Source organism: Cotesia typhae, unplaced genomic scaffold (genome assembly GCF_013202065.1).
Source record: "Cotesia typhae breed Kobodo isofemale line unplaced genomic scaffold, CoteBio_Ctyphae scaffold_13, whole genome shotgun sequence".
NCBI lineage: Eukaryota > Metazoa > Arthropoda > Insecta > Hymenoptera > Braconidae > Cotesia > Cotesia typhae.
In genome coordinates this window covers 8,228,133-8,246,339 of record NW_027423774.1, presented here as the reverse complement: position 1 = coordinate 8,246,339, position 18,207 = coordinate 8,228,133, and the positions used below count along the sequence as shown (strand labels likewise).

Sequence of the window (18,207 nt, the reverse complement as noted above, 5' to 3'; positions counted from 1 at the left end):
AATTTTATTGATATTCTTAACACCTTGCCGTAAAAAATTTAATTTTAGTGAAGAAACAATTCGTAAAACAGATGATTATATAAGCCATTCCTGAAATTTTTCAAAAGAAAAAAAAATTTTTCTGAACATTTTTCGATGATATCTATTGAAAAAATAATTCTACTTTGATGAATGCTCAGGAAATATCACTGATAAGATTTTCGTATCAATTAGTAGTCATTTAAGATTTATTATTAGAAAAAAATATGTTCTGAATCACTTTGTTTCTTAAATATCTTAAAATCTATCAAGACAAATTAGTTCAAATATTTCTGTGAATAAAGATTAAACGATACAAAAAAAAAAAAATTAGATGAAATGAGAAAAAAAACAAATCACTTAGAAACCTCTGACTAATATTTGTTTAAAATGCAAAAAAAAAGTACTTAAGATAAAGAAAATTTAAACCAACAGTAATTAAAGACAAATTGTGTATTACTTAAAAAACTTGAAAAATTGGATTATGAGCGAATTCGTTAAATTACGTTTCTTGACTTGATGTATATTTTTCATGATGCTATATATCAAAGGATTTAATAATTCTTTATTTTTTTTCTCTCTGAGAACACTACATGATCCTGTAGTGTGGAGTAACGGTGTACAATTTCCATCCATATAATTTTAACACAGTGTAATCTATTTTTTACACCATTTTGAGTTAATTGTTATATTTTTGTTGAATGAGAAAGTATTTATCAATGGACTTTTTAAACTACTTAATCAATAAACTATTTAACTATTTAACTATTAAATAATATTTTGAACATTTGAATTTTTTTTTAATTATTAATTGTAATTGCATACCCGATAGAAAATTATCAGACCTGATCAGACATGAACAGGCCTGAGTCTTTAGGCCTGGTCAGACATAAAAAGTGACCATGCGATGCGACTATCTTATGTGACAACAATTCTGTGAAGTACATAACGTATCAAATAAGTTTATCATAAATATAATATAAAAATTGATTTTATAATATATTTTGATAGTCCTAATTGATTTATTTAACCGAATGTCATTATAACATCACATTTATTTAAATAATAAAATAAGTAATGATTTTAATATTACCCGGGAAAAAATGATCAGACCTGATCAGACATGAACAGGCATGAGTCTTCAGCCCTGATCAGACATGAAAAATGACCATGCCTGATCAGGCATGAATTGACCTGATCAGGCCTGATCAGACATGGTCAGGTCTGAAAACCCATTACTATTTTTAATTAATTATTTTGCTTAATTTTATGGTTGTAGTACTTGATAGAGTCGTACGCAATTCTCTATAATAAAATAAAATAAAAAAAAATAATTACATATTATTGTAAGGATGTAACACCAGCGGTCAACCATCCAACTACCAACCATGCTCAATGCTGTTTAACTCTGGTGTTATCCGTTTGCCTTGAATTTCCCGCCTGCTGTGCTGCTATATTAGATGTAACAATTCTATGAAGTACATAGAGTATCGAATAAGTTTATGATAAATATAATGTTAAAATTGGTTTTATAATATATTTTGATAGTCCTAATTTATTTATGTAACCGAATCTCATTATAATATCACATTTATTTAAATAATATAATAAGTAATGATTTTCATATTAGGCAGGAGCAGAGCAGACCATAACATCCCATAGAAAATGTAATAAATTTTTTATTTCAAAATTATTTAAATAAACGTAATGTTAAAAATAATTTTGCACTTTTTGATGATGACCAAAAATTTTTTTCGTCAAAGAAAAATTTTTATCATATCTCTGACTATAGTCAGAGAGGAACAGTCATAAACAGGCATGGTCAGACATGAATAGACATGAACAGGTATGAACAGGCCTGAGCGTATTTAACACTTCAGACATGAACAGGCATGGACAGGCATGGATAGGTCTGGTCAGGCATGGACAGGCCTGATCAGGCCTGAGCGTATTTAGTACTCCAGATATGAGCAGGCATGAACAGAACTGATCAGGCATGATCATGTATAACTTCAGGCCTGGTCATACATGAACAGGCATGATCAGGTCTAATTTCAGGCCTGATCATACATGAACAGGCATGGTCAGGTCTGATCATTTTTTCCCGGGTAGGCAGAAGCAGAGTAGACTAAAAAATCCCATAGGAAATGTAACAAATTTTTTATTTCAAAATTATTTAAACGTAATAATAAAAATAATTTTGCACATTTTGTGATGTCCAAAAAAATTTTTTTCGTCAAAGAAAAAATTTTTATCACATCTCTGACCATGCAAGTCTGATCAGATCTACCCGGAAAAAAATAATCAGACCTGACCATGCCTGTTCATGTATGATCAGGTCTGAAATTAAACATAGTCATGCCTATTCATGTTTGAAGCGTTAAATACACTCAGGCCTGATCATACCTGTTCATGTCTGAAGCGTTAAATACGCTCAGGCCTGTTCATACTAAGAACGAAACATGCTAAGAAAAAATTTTTGGATATGTTCAGTGTATGTACATTAATTTCGATTAATAAAATTGTAATTTATCAATAAACGGTATAGTTTATTACTCAATAAATAAAAGTATTTTGATTATCATTAAAAACCTACCGCAGGATAAATTTAATTAACTTTTCTAGGCATGGACAGGCATGAGTAGGCCTGAGCATATTTAATGTATCAAACATGAACAGGCCTCAGCGTGTTTCACACTTCAGACATGAACAGGCCTGATCAGGATCTGAGCGTATTGAACCCTTCAGACATGGACAGGCATAATCATGCCTGATTTCAGACCTGATTATACATGAACAGGCACGATCAGGTCTAATTAATTTCAGGCCTGCCCTGGTGGAAATAAGATTCTGTCAGTAGTCTGAATCATTATTGTGGGACTCTGAATCAGAATGCCACCAGTCTGAATCTCTCTGAAAATGTTATAATAAGAGTCTGTAAGTGAGATAAGAGCAGATATTGTTGTTTTAGGTTATAACGACATAAATTTTGGACTCTGCAAGAAGACTGAATCAGACTTATTCAAAGCTGTTGACAAAATTTCAAATGTGAAAGAATCAGACTTTTTCAGAGATATTATGAAGTAATATTAATAACTTTGATTTCTTGAAATAATATTATCAATACATCGTTGTTATAAACAAATCATTTTATGGCGAATCTATATTTTCCCACAGGATTATTAAGAGTTGATAAGATTTATTCAGTTTGACAGTAAAAAAAGAGATTATTTCTTTAAAAAAAATTTACTTATCTAAGCATATTTTAGTCCACGAATTTACAATTGGAATCTTTGAGAATTCTTAGTTTCTAATAGTTTCTGATTTAGAGTCCCGCAATAATGATTCAGACTACTGACAGAATCGTATTTCCACCAGGGTGATCATACATGAACAGGCAAGGTCAGGTCTGATCACTTTTTCTCGGGTATGTTATTACCCTGATGAAGAAATCAAATTTGAAATGATTTGAAATGATTTAAAACCACCGGATTTGAATACTAAATAGATATACAATTAACATGAAGGTAGTCATTTCAAATCATTTTTCTGAATCAGGGTACAAATAATCAAACAATAACTACATATTTACAAATTATAAATTGAATTATTTCTTAAGACATTATGAGGAAAAACCGAGAAACGAGTAAGTTTTTTTAATTAAATATCCTTTTTTTTAATTTGAATGACAATGAAAAAATCCCAAAAACTTTCTGGAATGGTTTTCCGATGTGTCTTGAAATATCAGAAAAATTGAGAAAATGAAAAAATTTATTTTTCAAACTGTCCAACGTGGCGTGGAATGTCCCATATTTCATTTTAAATATCCGTAACTACAGTCTATGGAGACATATATGTCTCCTTAATATCATGCTTTTTATAGATACCTTACGGTAATAATTTTCAAGCCGTTGTAATTATAACTAAAAAAATCTGGAAAACGGTTGACCCTAAAGGCCATCCCTGCAACTCCCCGCTAATTCCATATCTAAGCGCTTAAAATTGCACTTTTATGACGTTTTTGAGCTCTTCAAGCTCAAAAATATAATTTATATGTGATTTCGAGATCAAAAGTCTGATGAAAGTTTAATAAAACACTATTTTTGAAATTTCAAATTGTCATAACTTTGGAATGAATCAACCGATTTTTACGCGATTGACGGCAATCGATGCAATTTTTCATCTAATTTGAAAGAATCGACAACAGAAATTTTTTAGATACAATATTTCGGAGTTATTCCAAAAAAACACTTTTTTTGGTTTTCTTTCCTTCACAATATCTCTCGAACGAATCAACCGATTTTGACCGGATTAGCGGCGATCGACGTGGTTTTTCAAGATTAAGAGCTGATTAGTTTTTTTGGAGTTGATCGATAAAGCCATTTAAAAGTTATTCCAAAACAACCACTTTTGAAAAAAAATTTTTTCAGTTTTTTGAGATTTCTCCAAATCTATCGATCCGAATCGGTCTAAATTGTATTCAAAATCTAAGTTTGGCCAAGCTCTTTCAAATGGCGCCAGCCGCGATAAAATCGGTCAAACCGTTCAAAAGTTATAAGAGGGTCACACACACACACACACACACATACACACACACACACACACACACACACACACAGCCGTACGGACACCACCGTAAAAACCATCAGGGAAACTTCCTAGGACCTCAAAACGTCAATATTCGTTGAAAACTCGATTTTCGATAGACGGGGTAAAACCAATAACTTCCCGAATTTTTGAAAAGTTAAAAAAGGAACGGTGTCGAATCAGCTAGATTAAAATTTGATTCTCAATTATTATTAATACATTGCGCATACTACTGTTTATATATTTGTCATGTCCAATTTGTTTTTGTCTACTTAATAACATTTTTGTACTCAATTCTAGAATTTAAAATAAATACTATTTAGAGAATTAACAATACCAATTAATTCCGTTCAATGAAATGGGTTATCTTGAAAACGATTTCAATCCTATCCGTTTTGTTACTTTAGTGACACGTGAAAGTTACATACATAAACTCATTCACACACAAACTTCGTGTTTTTGATTTGTTAAAAAAGTTATGCATGCTGAAATACAATCGGCCTGGCTCATTCACAATATTTTACTCTCATGGTTAGCCACTATTTAGATGTAATCTTAATGATTATACGATTCATGTTTTTGGACAGATGATTAAAAATTTTTATAACATTTTGTCGTATAGCTGTTGTGAAAACATTTTTATAAATCATTAGTTCTGAGTAAAAAGTGAAGAACTAAAAATTTTCTAAATCTAATAAGTAATAAAAAATCAACTTTTATGACTTTCCGGATTAAAATTTAAAGAAATTTAATCAAGTCGTGTCATCATAATGACTTAGTAACTGTAAACGTATAATTTAAATGTAACTACAGTCGAGTCTCGTTACGAGCCCTATTAGTGTCTCTCTCATATTAACGCGTCTGATAAAAAAAAAAAAGAAAACAAATAGGACTCATAACGAGACTCGACTGTAGTACTCTTTTCGATTTAAATTTATCATTTATAATTACGTTTGTTATGAAAGAGGAAGTGTTGATACTATCTATGAAAATAAAAAGAATTTTATTATCAATTATGATCTTATTTCACTAACAATGAGTGTCATGACAACAGAATAACGTTTCCGGTTTTCAACATAAAAAAAATGTCACATAACAACATCACCAGCAATATATTGGTAATTAACAAACTTGGGTGAACAAGAATAAACTAATCAAGTTTTTGAAAGTTACAGTAAATGATTATCTTCTGGCAAACTTCAAATATTTATTTTGATCAAAATAATCTTCAACTTCCTCTTCAATTTTAACTTTGCTTTTAGGTTTTCTTCTTTCTAATATTAATTTACGTTCTTGCTCTGATAAAACTGACAGATCCAACGGTAGCTTGATTATTTTTCTTGGTTCAAAATACTGGATGTTTATGGTACTACCATTTGGATATACAAGTACAGTTGGATATGTTCTTTCATAAGTTTTACGATGTTTTTTGGTAACATTTGCAGTCCAACAATTGAATTGACGTCTCAGTAACAATCCTCTCAAAATCTTTTCAAAAAGCATTATTTATAGAGTAAGTATTCTGCAACAGACAAATATTTATTATAAAATTATATCAAGTAAGATCATCAATGAAATGATTTACATAACAAAAAATCAAAACAATAAAAGTATCTCTTTTTTCTTTCAATGTTCTTATCTTACTATTACTTTAGAAAAGCAAATTATTGAACACCTTACCAAATTTTCAAAGATTTTATCATACATAATTATTCTTACTTACTATAATGAAAAATAAATGCAACCTAATGATAATGACAGGAAAATATAGGTTATACTCAGATTTTATAATAATTTCACTAATTTCGAAGTTTCACTATGTTTACATTTCAGTTTTAGATTCTTATCTTGATCAGCCGGCTTTTAATTTTTAGTTTAAAAATAGGTTAATATTTTGAGTTAGTTTTTATTCAGAGTTTCAAATGGTACCAACTTGAATAATAGTGTCTGCAGTATGTTATGAGGGAGGGACAAAATGCAGAAGGTATAAGGAACTTTTGAATTGTAAGGTTGGTGAACCTGCTGTACTAAAGATATCCTATAGAGAATCATAAAGGGGCGTTTATGAGGGTAGACCTCTATAGCCATGAAAGTGATGACTTAAATAACCGATAACATAGGTTCCGATGACTTGAATTCCTATAGCCCAGATTCCGATTACCAAGATTCCGATAGCCAAGATTTTTAATTACCAAGATTCCGATAGCCAAGATTTTTAGTTACCAAGATTCCGATAGCCAAGATTTTTAATTACCAAGATTCCGATAGCCAAGATTTTTGATTGGATATAATCCCATTAACCCAGAATCCCGATGGAGTAAAATTCCAAATGCATCTGTGAAAAAATTTTTATTCAGATAGGTGGCGCTATTTTATTGCAGCTCATATTTTCCATAATACTTTAAGACTGTTTACATCAAACGACAGCACATTATAAGGAGTAATTTAAAAATTTTTAAAGTTTTAAAATTTTGATTCTAATTCCGTATAGAACTAATTATATTTGTAATTAATTAATTAATTAATTTTAAATAATTAAATAGAAAGGTATAACACCAAATTAATAATGAATTTTTTTTTATTTTAAGATTTTTAATTATTTTAATATAAAAACTAATCACTCAAAATTTATAAAATTTTATTTTTCAAATATACCATAGCTACTATTAACATTTTTATTTTTTTAATTAGTTCATAAAATAACTAATAATAAAATATTATTTTTTTAATTTCATCCAAAAACACCTGATGATAAAAAAATATCAATCTAAAATTTTATCTTAATAATTAAACTGGAGGTCACTAGAATTCATTATTAAAATATAATAAAAATAAAAATAATTAATAAAAACTATTCTAAACAGGCCATTTACGACCAATGATTCGTCGAGGGCCTCCCAGGTATATTGTACGAGCAATTCTTCGTAATTTGGCTCATCGTCGAGCTCCAACGACCCAATCGGCAGCCCACAAGTCACGCAATGCCCAGGCTTAACCGTATCGCAGTGCTGGAGTTGCATAATTTCGACGCTAAAAATCCAGGTGCACCAGCTGGACCAACTAACAGACAACGACGTAAGCATTACGTACGTAAAAACCGAGGCAAAAAGCAAAGAGGAGCAGTGAAGGGTGTAAGTAACAATTCCAGGTTCACCAGTTAAGCCAGTGGTGTTATACTGACAGGGACTGAGCCTGCTGTGATTCCTGTCCACTCAGGCGATAAACTCCCTTATGATCATTACCTCCGAGATATCAATATTCAGCCTGGGTCAATTGTTAAGCGACTGTACCGCGGACTCGCTAAAGGCCAAGAGTCAGTCGACATTCCGGCAAAGGGACACTCCTCCGAGCAAGTTGATAGTTACGAGCACTTGAAATTGGAAGAAGCGCATTTATCAGCACCACTTGCAGTAAATTTAGTCTCTTCTCTGCTTAACGATCGCCCGCACTCCTCTCAGACTGTCAAGGGGAGTCTCTACAGCGGAAAAATCCATTATTATTATTACTGTTTTTATTATAAGTATATAATTTTTAATAAATACAATATATGAAGTTAGTTAAATAATTTCTCCGGAAGCGCTAATTTTGTAATATTATAAAAAATTTGTTTTTTCAGTGAAATATAAATTAGAATAAATTTCAACATACTGAAAAATATATTGATTGAAAATGTATAAAAATATTGAATAAAATTTTTTCAATAATAATTATTTATCATAACTGTCATGATAAAAATTGAGTTATATTTTATTGTAACAAATTAAGTCATGTAAAGTTTTAATTTCAGTGACCGTAGCACTCACTTTATAATATTTTATTTTATTGAACAAAAATATTATTTTTATAAAATTACATTTGTTATTTTTTGTAAATTCTAAATGTAAATTTTTTTTGTTACAATTTATTTGTTATAAAATTCTTAAAATTATCAAATATATATTAAAAAATTTTTCATACATTAGCCGAGTTTTAATAATTTTTTAAAAATTTTTATTAATTGAATTAAATCGAAAAAATTTTTTTTTCAAAAGCTTGAAGAGCTCGAAAAACGTCAGAAATGCAATTTTAAGTGCCTAGGTATGGAATTAGTGGGAAGTTGTAGAAATGGTCTTCATCAGGGTCAACTGTTTTCCTAATTTTTTTTTTTCTTTTTTTATTAACATAAAAAATAGAAGGAAGCTCTATGATATTTTTTTTTATTTTTTTTTTTCTAATACTACATTTAAAAACCAAAAAAATTAGAAGTAATAAAGCTTTAATTTCGTTAATGTTTGACCAACCTAGATCATTTTTAAATAACTATTTAAAGCATTGTATCTGGATTTCTCCATTATTAAATTTTTCTAATAGTAGCTATGGTATATTTGAAAAATAAAATTTTATAAATTTTGAGTGATTAGTTTTTATATTAAAATAATTAAAAAATCTTAAAATAAAAAAATTCATTATTAATTTGGTGTTATACCTTTCTATTTAATTATTTAAAATTAATTAATTAATTAATTACAAATATAATTAGTTCTATACGGAATTAGAATCAAAATTTTAAAACTTTAAAAATTTTTTAAATTACTCCTTATAATGTGCTGTCGTTTGATGTAAACAGTCTTAAAGTATTATGGAAAATATGAGCTGCAATAAAATAGCGCCACCTATCTGAATAAAAATTTTTTTCACAGATGCATTTGGAATTTTACTCCATCGGGATTCTGGGTTAATGGGATTATATCCAATCAAAAATCTTGGCTATCGGAATCTTGGTAATTAAAAATCTTGGCTATCGGAATCTTGGTAATTAAAAATCTTGGCTATCGGAATCTTGGTAATCGGAATCTGGGCTATAGGAATTCAAGTCATCGGAACCTATGTTATCGGTTATTTAAGTCATCACTTTCATGGCTATAGAGGTCTACCCCAATAAATGGAGAACAAACAAATGTGAATCGTGAACAATAAAGAATAAACGACGAACTAACGATGTAATAAAAAAAAAGTTTAAAAATTAAAAAAAAAAAAAACTGGGTCGCTAACTTTAGTGAGTTTTAAAAATCAGTGTGATATTTTTAGTCGCTTTCAGATGTCACTACCTACGTTATCAAATCATTCACTGGAGAGCGTTGGTTTGAACCAGGGCCGTACATCCACAGATTCGGTAGAATCTGGCGCCAAGGTCCTTACCTCTACCCTCCATAATGGAGGGTAAAGCTCCTTGTTTAGGTACCTCTCCATTGATAAAAAATAGAAAAAACTACTCAGTTAAATTAGTAGATAAAAATAAATATGGCGGTCCCTGCTGTAACGTCATATACTTTCGCGCATGCGCAATAACAATTACGTATTCAAAATTAATTTCACAAAAAAATTAATTAAAAATAGAAAAACAATCGGACAAATAAAAATATTGATCGGACAATCAATAAAAAATAATTACCGATCAAATGAAAAAAAAAAACTAATCGATTTGATAAAGAAAGTGCTATCTTGCAAGTAAAAATTTGTTTAATTGTTTATAAATAAACAATTATCGGAAAAATAAACAATTACATCGGACATTGACGGACAAATGACGGACAATCGGATTGTTTAAATAAAAGTTAAAAAAATTTATTTTTTCGTGCTAAATTCAGTGAGGTAAAAATAAATCCAATCTTAAAGGTGCTCACACACATGTTAATAAACTAAGGTAAATTGCTTGCAATTATCCTTTTATTTATTTACTTTGAGATCTCTACGAGAAAGTATTGCAAATAATTGTATATAATAAACTAACGATGTGGCTAAGGTACAGCAAGCAAACGATACGACTCCGCTCACAAACACCACCGTATACATACGGAGTGTTACAAATCCCGGGAAATTCAAATTTCATACGTAATACATGCTTGTAGAATGGCACATGTACGAATAAGTCGTACACATACCACAGAATAAATTAAGTAATAATAATAATAATAATTATTATTATTATTATTATTATTATTAAACCCCAAATTTTTTTCTTTTAATTTTTGATTTTTTTTTCTATCACGTTTTCAGCTTTTAGTTTATTCTTTATTATTCACTCCCTTCCCCTAATTTATTAATAATGTACCTTTAAGTTAGCCCCCCTGTCGCATTTTTTAATATTTTGGTAGCAATTTGGGTCATCAAGCCTCTATTTTTGATTGTTCATGTATATTTAACATTTGTTCCTACTTCACATTTTTTATTTGTTGTTTAATTAACATTTTTAATTAGCTTTATGTATGCATTCTAAATATTTGCACTGCGCATGCGTCAACTTTACGTATATAGACTTTTAACGCGGTCTTTTGAAAATTATAGTGACAAGCACATCTCATGTGTAAAAATTAAAAAATTTACGAGTGTCATTTTTTAGGAATTACTATTTAATTAATTCAAATAATTAAAAAAAAATTGTTAGACGTCAGCCAATATCAATGTCATTAAGTAAATAAATAAATAACTAATAAATATTCATTTCATTCTAAATTTTTTAAAAATATCGAGAGAATTGTTAATCAATGCATGGACATTTTTTTTTTTATTTTCATTAATTCTATTTTCATGAAAACTACGAAGTATTAAAAAAAAAAAAAAAAAATCCATAACAATTAACAAAAAATTTCAATACTTTATTAAAATAAAACTTATTATAAAATTATTAAAAACTACACGTTGCCCTTTTGTCCTGTGACCTCTATAATTGAAATTACAAGAAAAATACACTTACTCTAATCACTGTGCTGGTCAATATAATTTTCAAAAGTCCGCGCTGAAAGTCTAAACGTAAAGTTGACGCATGCGCAGTGCAAATATTTAGAATACAAATATTCAGCTTATTAAAAATGTTAATTAAACAAGAAATAAACAATTTGAAGTTGGAACAAAGGTTTTTAGTACATGAACAATCATAAACAGAGGTTATTCCCATTGGATAGTGTACCATTCTATGATTTTGTGGTCGTTGGCGATAGGTTGCATTGTTATCCAATCAAGTGGATTTCAAATAATTGTAATCTTTAGGTGAAAATTCTTACAATTATGCGCGTGGTGTATTGTGTCATTTACTTACAACAATGTCATAATAACAATAACACTAATAATAAAAATTATGAGACTGAAATTAATTATATCGGTAATACCAAATTGAGGTTAAAAATATCATTATCATTATTATTACGGAATGAATTATTGTTATTATTAAATTAATGTGTATTAGAGTATTAAATCCAAATCAACAACTTTTTTAATTCAAAAAAATGTTAAAATTTTTACTGTATATAAATAAAAATGTAAAATCCCTATTAATAAGATAGTTAATCGCTTTTAACCGCGGAGTTTACGCGGATCAGTCACGTTAAGTTTTTTAATGCTAGTAGCTACTATGAGAGAAACAGAATTTCAATTTTTTTATTAGGATTTGATTATCAAAATTAACGAATAAACAACCTATCATATTAGAATAGCTTTGCCTGCATTAATTTATTCATTTATGAATTTTCAATTTTGCGCGGGAAAAATTTAATTTTGAAATTAAGAATGTTAAAATACTTTATAAATACAAAATTTCTAGAACAAATTATCAAACAACTTCATATGTGGATGGTTTTCAAACCTATTCTTTCTATTGAATTTCATTTATTAACTAGACTAAATACACAACAGGCTAAAGATTGTTTGAGTTTTACTTTCTTCCTTCAGGCCAGCAGTTCAAGATTTAGGCAATTCTCATTGGATAGTGTACACATTCTACGACTTTGTAGTCGTTGCCTGTAGGTGGCATTGTTATTCAATCGAGCGGATTTCAAATGATTATAATTTTTAGGCCATAGGTATTACAATTATGCGTATGATGCATTGTCCCCTTTATTAACAATAATGTCATTGTAACAATAACAATAATAATCATTATAAAAATGAAATTTATTATATCGGTAATGATAAATTGATCTTAAAAGTATCATTATCATTGTTTATCTCATTACCAAAATAATTATTGTTATTGTTAAATTAATGTGTAGTAGAGCATTAAATCTAGATTAACAACTTTTTAATTCAAAAAAATGTTAAACTTTAACTATATATACATAAAAATTTTAAATCCCCATTGATAAGCTAGTTAATTGATTGAAACCGAAGAGTTTACACGGGTCAGTCACGTCAAGTTTTTAATGCTACTAGCTACTATGAGAGAAACAGAATTTTAATTTTTTTGTGAGAATTTGATTTTCAAAATTAACGAACAAATAACCTTTTATATGATAATAGCTTTACCTCCATTAATTCATTTATTTACATATTTATAATTTTGCGCGGGAAAAGTTCAATTTTAAAATTAAGAATGTATTAAGAGGCGAGCAAAAAATTACACTTAACAAAAAGATATGAAATCCGAACAAAAACAGTTTCACTGTTAAAAATTGCGCCAAGTCCACGTTCATAAAACTCATCTCAATAACATCTGCACTTTGCAAAAAAAATAAGACTCGTTACAATAATTTTCATTCTATACAAAAAAATACCAAGAAACCGTCATAATGTTGAAAAAATTGAAAAAAATTTGTTGAAAATTTAAAAATTAAGAAAAAATTTTTTATCGTACTTGGCGCGCGTCATTGAGTACCCCAAATTTTTTCGGACGAATTTCAACCCGAGAAAAAACGATTTCGCTTGAATTTATGTAATGTAAATATGTATAATTATATAATATATGATTTCATACATTGTTATGTTTATAGATTCACATCATTGAAGTATACTCAACGAATTAAAAACACTGCTTACTGGATTAATATCAGTTTCAGTGAAAAAATCCGTTTCGAAAATTTTTTTCAGATTTTTAGTGAAAATAACTGTCAATATGGTAGTCTGGTGAAGATATCTGAAATAACACAAAATTTTTTAATTCAATTTTTTCAGTTCCGTCATTAAGCTTTCATGAAGAAACTTGATCATGCTTCGTTTAATTGTAATTAACACATTTTGATTTTGGCAATCACACCGCATTTTCTCAATTTAGTCGGCCATACGTTTTATTTTTTAATCAACTCAATTTTCGCAGTGATTCCACGACAGAGTCAACGTATGCAGGCGTATTCACTTGTAAGCAAATTGCATAACCGAACAGGAGAGGGCGTTTTATTGAAATCATAAACGATGTGCAGAGTTTTTAAAAATTTCAAATAAAATACGTATGCCATGTTGATTTTATCTAACTTTTGTTAAACGTATCATAAAATAATATTTCATTAATTACATTTATGCATTTTATAGGTTGACTTACTTATAAATGTTGAAACATTAAAAGGATGTTCATGTATCCTGAAAAAATTTGGGGTACTCAATGACGCGCGCCAAGTACGATAAAAAAATTTTTTCTTAATTTTTAAATTTTCAACAAATTTTTTTCAATTTTTTTAACATTATGACGGTTTCTTGGTATTTTTTTGTATTTAACTTTTTTTTGTATAGAATGAAAATTATTGTAACGAGTCTTATTTTTTTTGCAAAGTGCAGATGTTATTGAGATGAGTTTTATGAACGTGGACTTGGCGCAATTTTTAACAGTGAAACTGTTTTTGTTCGGATTGAATATATACGGTGCATACGTAAATTAATCTACGACGTTATGACCGACACTGTACACTCAATATACTGTCGAAGCACGGTAATTTTACGTTGTCACGGACAATAAAATAAAAAAAATACTTCGGACGGTCTAGACCAGGACTCGAAACGCGGCTCATCTTGTTGTGCGCCCAAGACTCTATCAGTTAGGCTATCTAAGACACTGTCCATAACGTTAGATTCAGTCACCTGATAAGGTGTCAGAACCACGTCATTTTTTTCATTGTACAGATAAAAATAGCTTAAATTAATTTATATTTTTTTCATGATTTTAAAATAATCATCGTAATAAATGATTCAAATTTTTGATGATTACGAAAATCTTAATTTTGAAATTACGGTGAAATTATTGAGTGTATGCAAAAAGATCTGGGAAAGAAAATGCTGAGAATTTAATTGTTAAAAAAAAATATCTCATAATAATTTCTTCTGATAACAAACAATTTTTCCGTAATTTTAAAATTAAAGTTTTCGTCTTTAAGAAAAAAAACAACTTAAATCTTTAATAATGGATTCTAATTTTGGAATTACGGTGAAAATATTAGACATGCAGAAAATACGCTTAAAGTTAAGTTGAAAATAAATTATAATTTATTAATCAATTAATTGTTGAATAAAATATCTCCCAATTAAAAAAAAAAAAAAAAAAAAAAAAACCCTTGCGACTTTCAAATCATTCTGAAATCAGTCTGAAAAAATTCTGGAAACATTATGGAATCATGATGGTTCCAGAGTGTTTCCAGAGTGGTTTTGTGCCTATTTTCCAGCATGAAACCAGAGTGCACCCATACTAAAGCCAGAGTGGAATCAAAGTGAACTCAGAATAAAATTAAAGTGGAACCAGAGTGAACCCAGACTAAAGCCAGAGTAGAATCAAATTGAACTCAGAATGAAACTAAAGTGAAACCAAAGTGAACCCGGACTAAAGCCAGAGTGGAATCAGATTGGACTCAGAATGAAACTATAGTGGAACCAGAGTGGACCCAGACTAGAACTAGAGTGGAATCAAATTGGACTCAGAATGTAATTAAAGTGGAACCAGAGTGGAATCAAAGTGAATCCAGAATGAAACCGAAGTGGAACCAGAGTGATACCAGAAAGGAACCAGATTAGAATTAAAGTGAATTTTACATAAAATCAAGATGGCTTCAAAGTGGAATCAACATGAAATTAAAATGAAATCAGAGTAAAATAATAATCAAATCAGAATTCATTCAGATTTAAACTAGCGTGAAGTCAACGTGAAATTTGCATGAGTCACAATGGAGTTATTAAAAATTAGATTAAACTGTCAGTAAATTTAGAATAAGTTCGGATAAAATCGAAATGAATTAAGATAAAACTACAGCAAAACTAAAGTCAGATCCGATAAAACTTCATAGGGATCTGAATGTGTAAATAATTTAATATAAATAATAAATTACCTTCATTGGAAAAAATTAATCAATTATTAATATACTTCTTAAAGTTTTTTCCATCTTTATTATATAAATGTACATAATAAGATGTTACATAGTGGAAAACGTATCCTTTTATAATTTCAATGATATATATTAATATATTAATCAACATTAACAGTTTGTTTATTTAGTCACATCTCTATTTAAAAATGTTGATTAAAGAGTATTAAAAATTAATTCTTCTCAATCAGTTTTTATAATCAAAGTTGTTATTCATCTCATCTTTGACAAATTTAAAGATTTCTCCCAATCTTACGTACACTAAAACTATTTTAATAAAAACTTTATTATATCAATTATGAGTTGATCAGCATCGAAAATTGTATTTAAAATCAAAAATATAAAATATAAAATTCCTATCATATAGAACGTAAGTTTCAGAAAATTGTAAATGTCTATATATAATATATCTGGTGAAGAAAATAAAGTCATGCGTAATATATGTCGGTAAAAATGTATGCTTCAATTTTTCTCCTAAATTCTCTTAAAAAAATTACATATCAATCATGACATAGTTTTTACTACAGCTGTTTTTTAAAATGCTTTTCGTACATGAACCTATTCACTATATGTATACAGTCTATAATTGTGCATTAAAAATCACAGGAAAAAAATATACAACTTGAAAAAAATTAATTTTCCAATGACTTTTGTTTAAAGTAAAAAATAAATTTGTCGTAATACTTCAAAGTTCACTTTCATTGTTACTTTACTTTCAAATTTTATGGTTTAAAGAAGTCAAAAATTAATGATGACCAACGTAGTAGCATTTCGTTCGTCGGTTTCCAGTGAAAAAAATGAAATTCAAGAATTAGTAGGTCCAATAATTATAAACAAAATGAAACGATCAGAATATTATAACGATATTACACAATTTTATTTAGTTACCAAACTTGACAATGTGTAACGGAGTACACGGGACCTTCCTTATCCGGAGAAGGTCTTCGATCCGAGTTATAATTATCGACCAATTCTCCAGGGCGCTGTGCTCCGAAGTACTCGCGCCAATAGTCTTAAGTTAGTAAGTAAGTCCCCGAGAGGGTAGCGCCGGCACTGAGAGAGAGAGAGAGAGTGGGGAAGAGAGAGAGCCAAGAAGAAACAAACCAACAAATTTTGGTAAGTTTTATTGTATTCGAACGATCGAAGAATCTACATCGCAAACATCTCACTCAGAATAAAATATTCTCTGAGAATTAAGTTACGAAGTGGCGATTCCGGACCGTGCTGCCAATAAGATCTCATCAAGGAAAGACGAGAAACCCGGGAGTAAAAGCGTCGAGGGATTTTTGAAAATAAAACCCAAGGAAAACTCCAGGTACAATAAATACGTCTAAATAGATTCTCGGTGAAGCGGCATCTGCTAGGCCTTAAGTCGGCTGAAGGTTATCGCCATTTCGCGTTCGAATACAATCATTAGTCTTTAAATAAAAATTTAATCCATTAATCTTGCCAAAATTTAAGCAATTGGTTTAGTCAAAATTTAAGTACTAGTAAATTTAACTGAACATCAAAAATAATTAACGAAATGTTTAAGAACAAAATTTGGTAACTAGTCAGAATAAAAGTCCGAATAAAGTTAACAATAAATTTAAGAACAAGTCAGAAATGAAATAACTAAATATTTAATTAATAATACCAGGAATTATTTCGGGTTATTAATTAAACACGTAGGCAGAGTCGGGATTAATCTTACTAGGAATTATTTCAGTTTGTTAATTCATGATTTTGGTGTCACGTGAAAATTTGATCTCTGGTAATTGAGTTTGAGTAAAATCAGTTAATTTTGTGTTAATTAAAATCATTAAAATAATTTCAGTAAAATGTTTTAGTCAAATCATCAGAAGTAAAAATTAATTAAAATCAACATAAATAATTTGGGAACGAATTTTGATTGTGTGAAATATAACAAAAGTAAAATTAGAATCAGAAAATAATTTCAAAATTAATTGTTAAAATCATTTAGATAAAAGTAGAAAATAAATCATTTCACTTGAAGAAAAATTCAACAAAAGTTTGGGAGAGAGTCCGTCATCTTGTCTTGAGCTATAACGCTGAGTAAAGGACACACAAGGTCGAGACTAAAAATCTCAAGGCGTTATAAAGTGAAAAATAATCCCCAAAATTAAAATAAACTAAATTCGAAGTTTCGTACAACACAAAGAAAGTAAAAGAAAGTAATTTAGCAAAAATAAAATAAACTCAGTTATTCAGAGACAAGTAAAATAATTTAGTTAAAATTGAGTGAAATAAAACCAATTGCCAATTTCTTAATTCAGAGATTAAAACTAAATAAATTAATTAATTAACTCTGACAAATAATTTGGACAAAACGAAAACATATTAAATAAGATAATTTATAAAATACGGTAAAATTAAATTCAAATGAAATCAAATCAATTATAATTAAAATAATTAAGTGGAATTTTATTACAAAAGTTCCGACGAAATAAAATTAACAAAAGTAAAACAAGGGAAAATAAATTTATAAAATACTAGGACGTAGCGAATATTT

The 18,207-nt window shown here is 28.8% G+C and overlaps 1 protein-coding gene across 1 annotated transcript; it reads right to left on the bottom strand.

Moving 5' to 3' along the window:
- Positions 1-5,589: 5,589 nt before the first annotated feature.
- On the bottom strand, positions 5,590-6,485 carry Mrpl55 (mitochondrial ribosomal protein L55). Its single transcript, XM_074254027.1, has 2 exons — positions 6,329-6,485; positions 5,590-6,127 (listed from the first exon to the last, which is right to left on the bottom strand). The coding sequence occupies exon 2, from the start codon at positions 6,106-6,108 to the stop codon at positions 5,788-5,790; it is 321 nt and encodes a 106-aa protein (XP_074110128.1). The 5' UTR covers positions 6,109-6,127; positions 6,329-6,485; the 3' UTR covers positions 5,590-5,787.
- Positions 6,486-18,207: the final 11,722 nt, after the last annotated feature.

Bases quoted from the DNA above. Each gene is read 5' to 3' on its own strand.
- Mrpl55 (XM_074254027.1), bottom strand. From the start codon at position 6,108: ATGCTTTTTGAAAAGATTTTGAGAGGATTGTTACTGAGACGTCAATTC.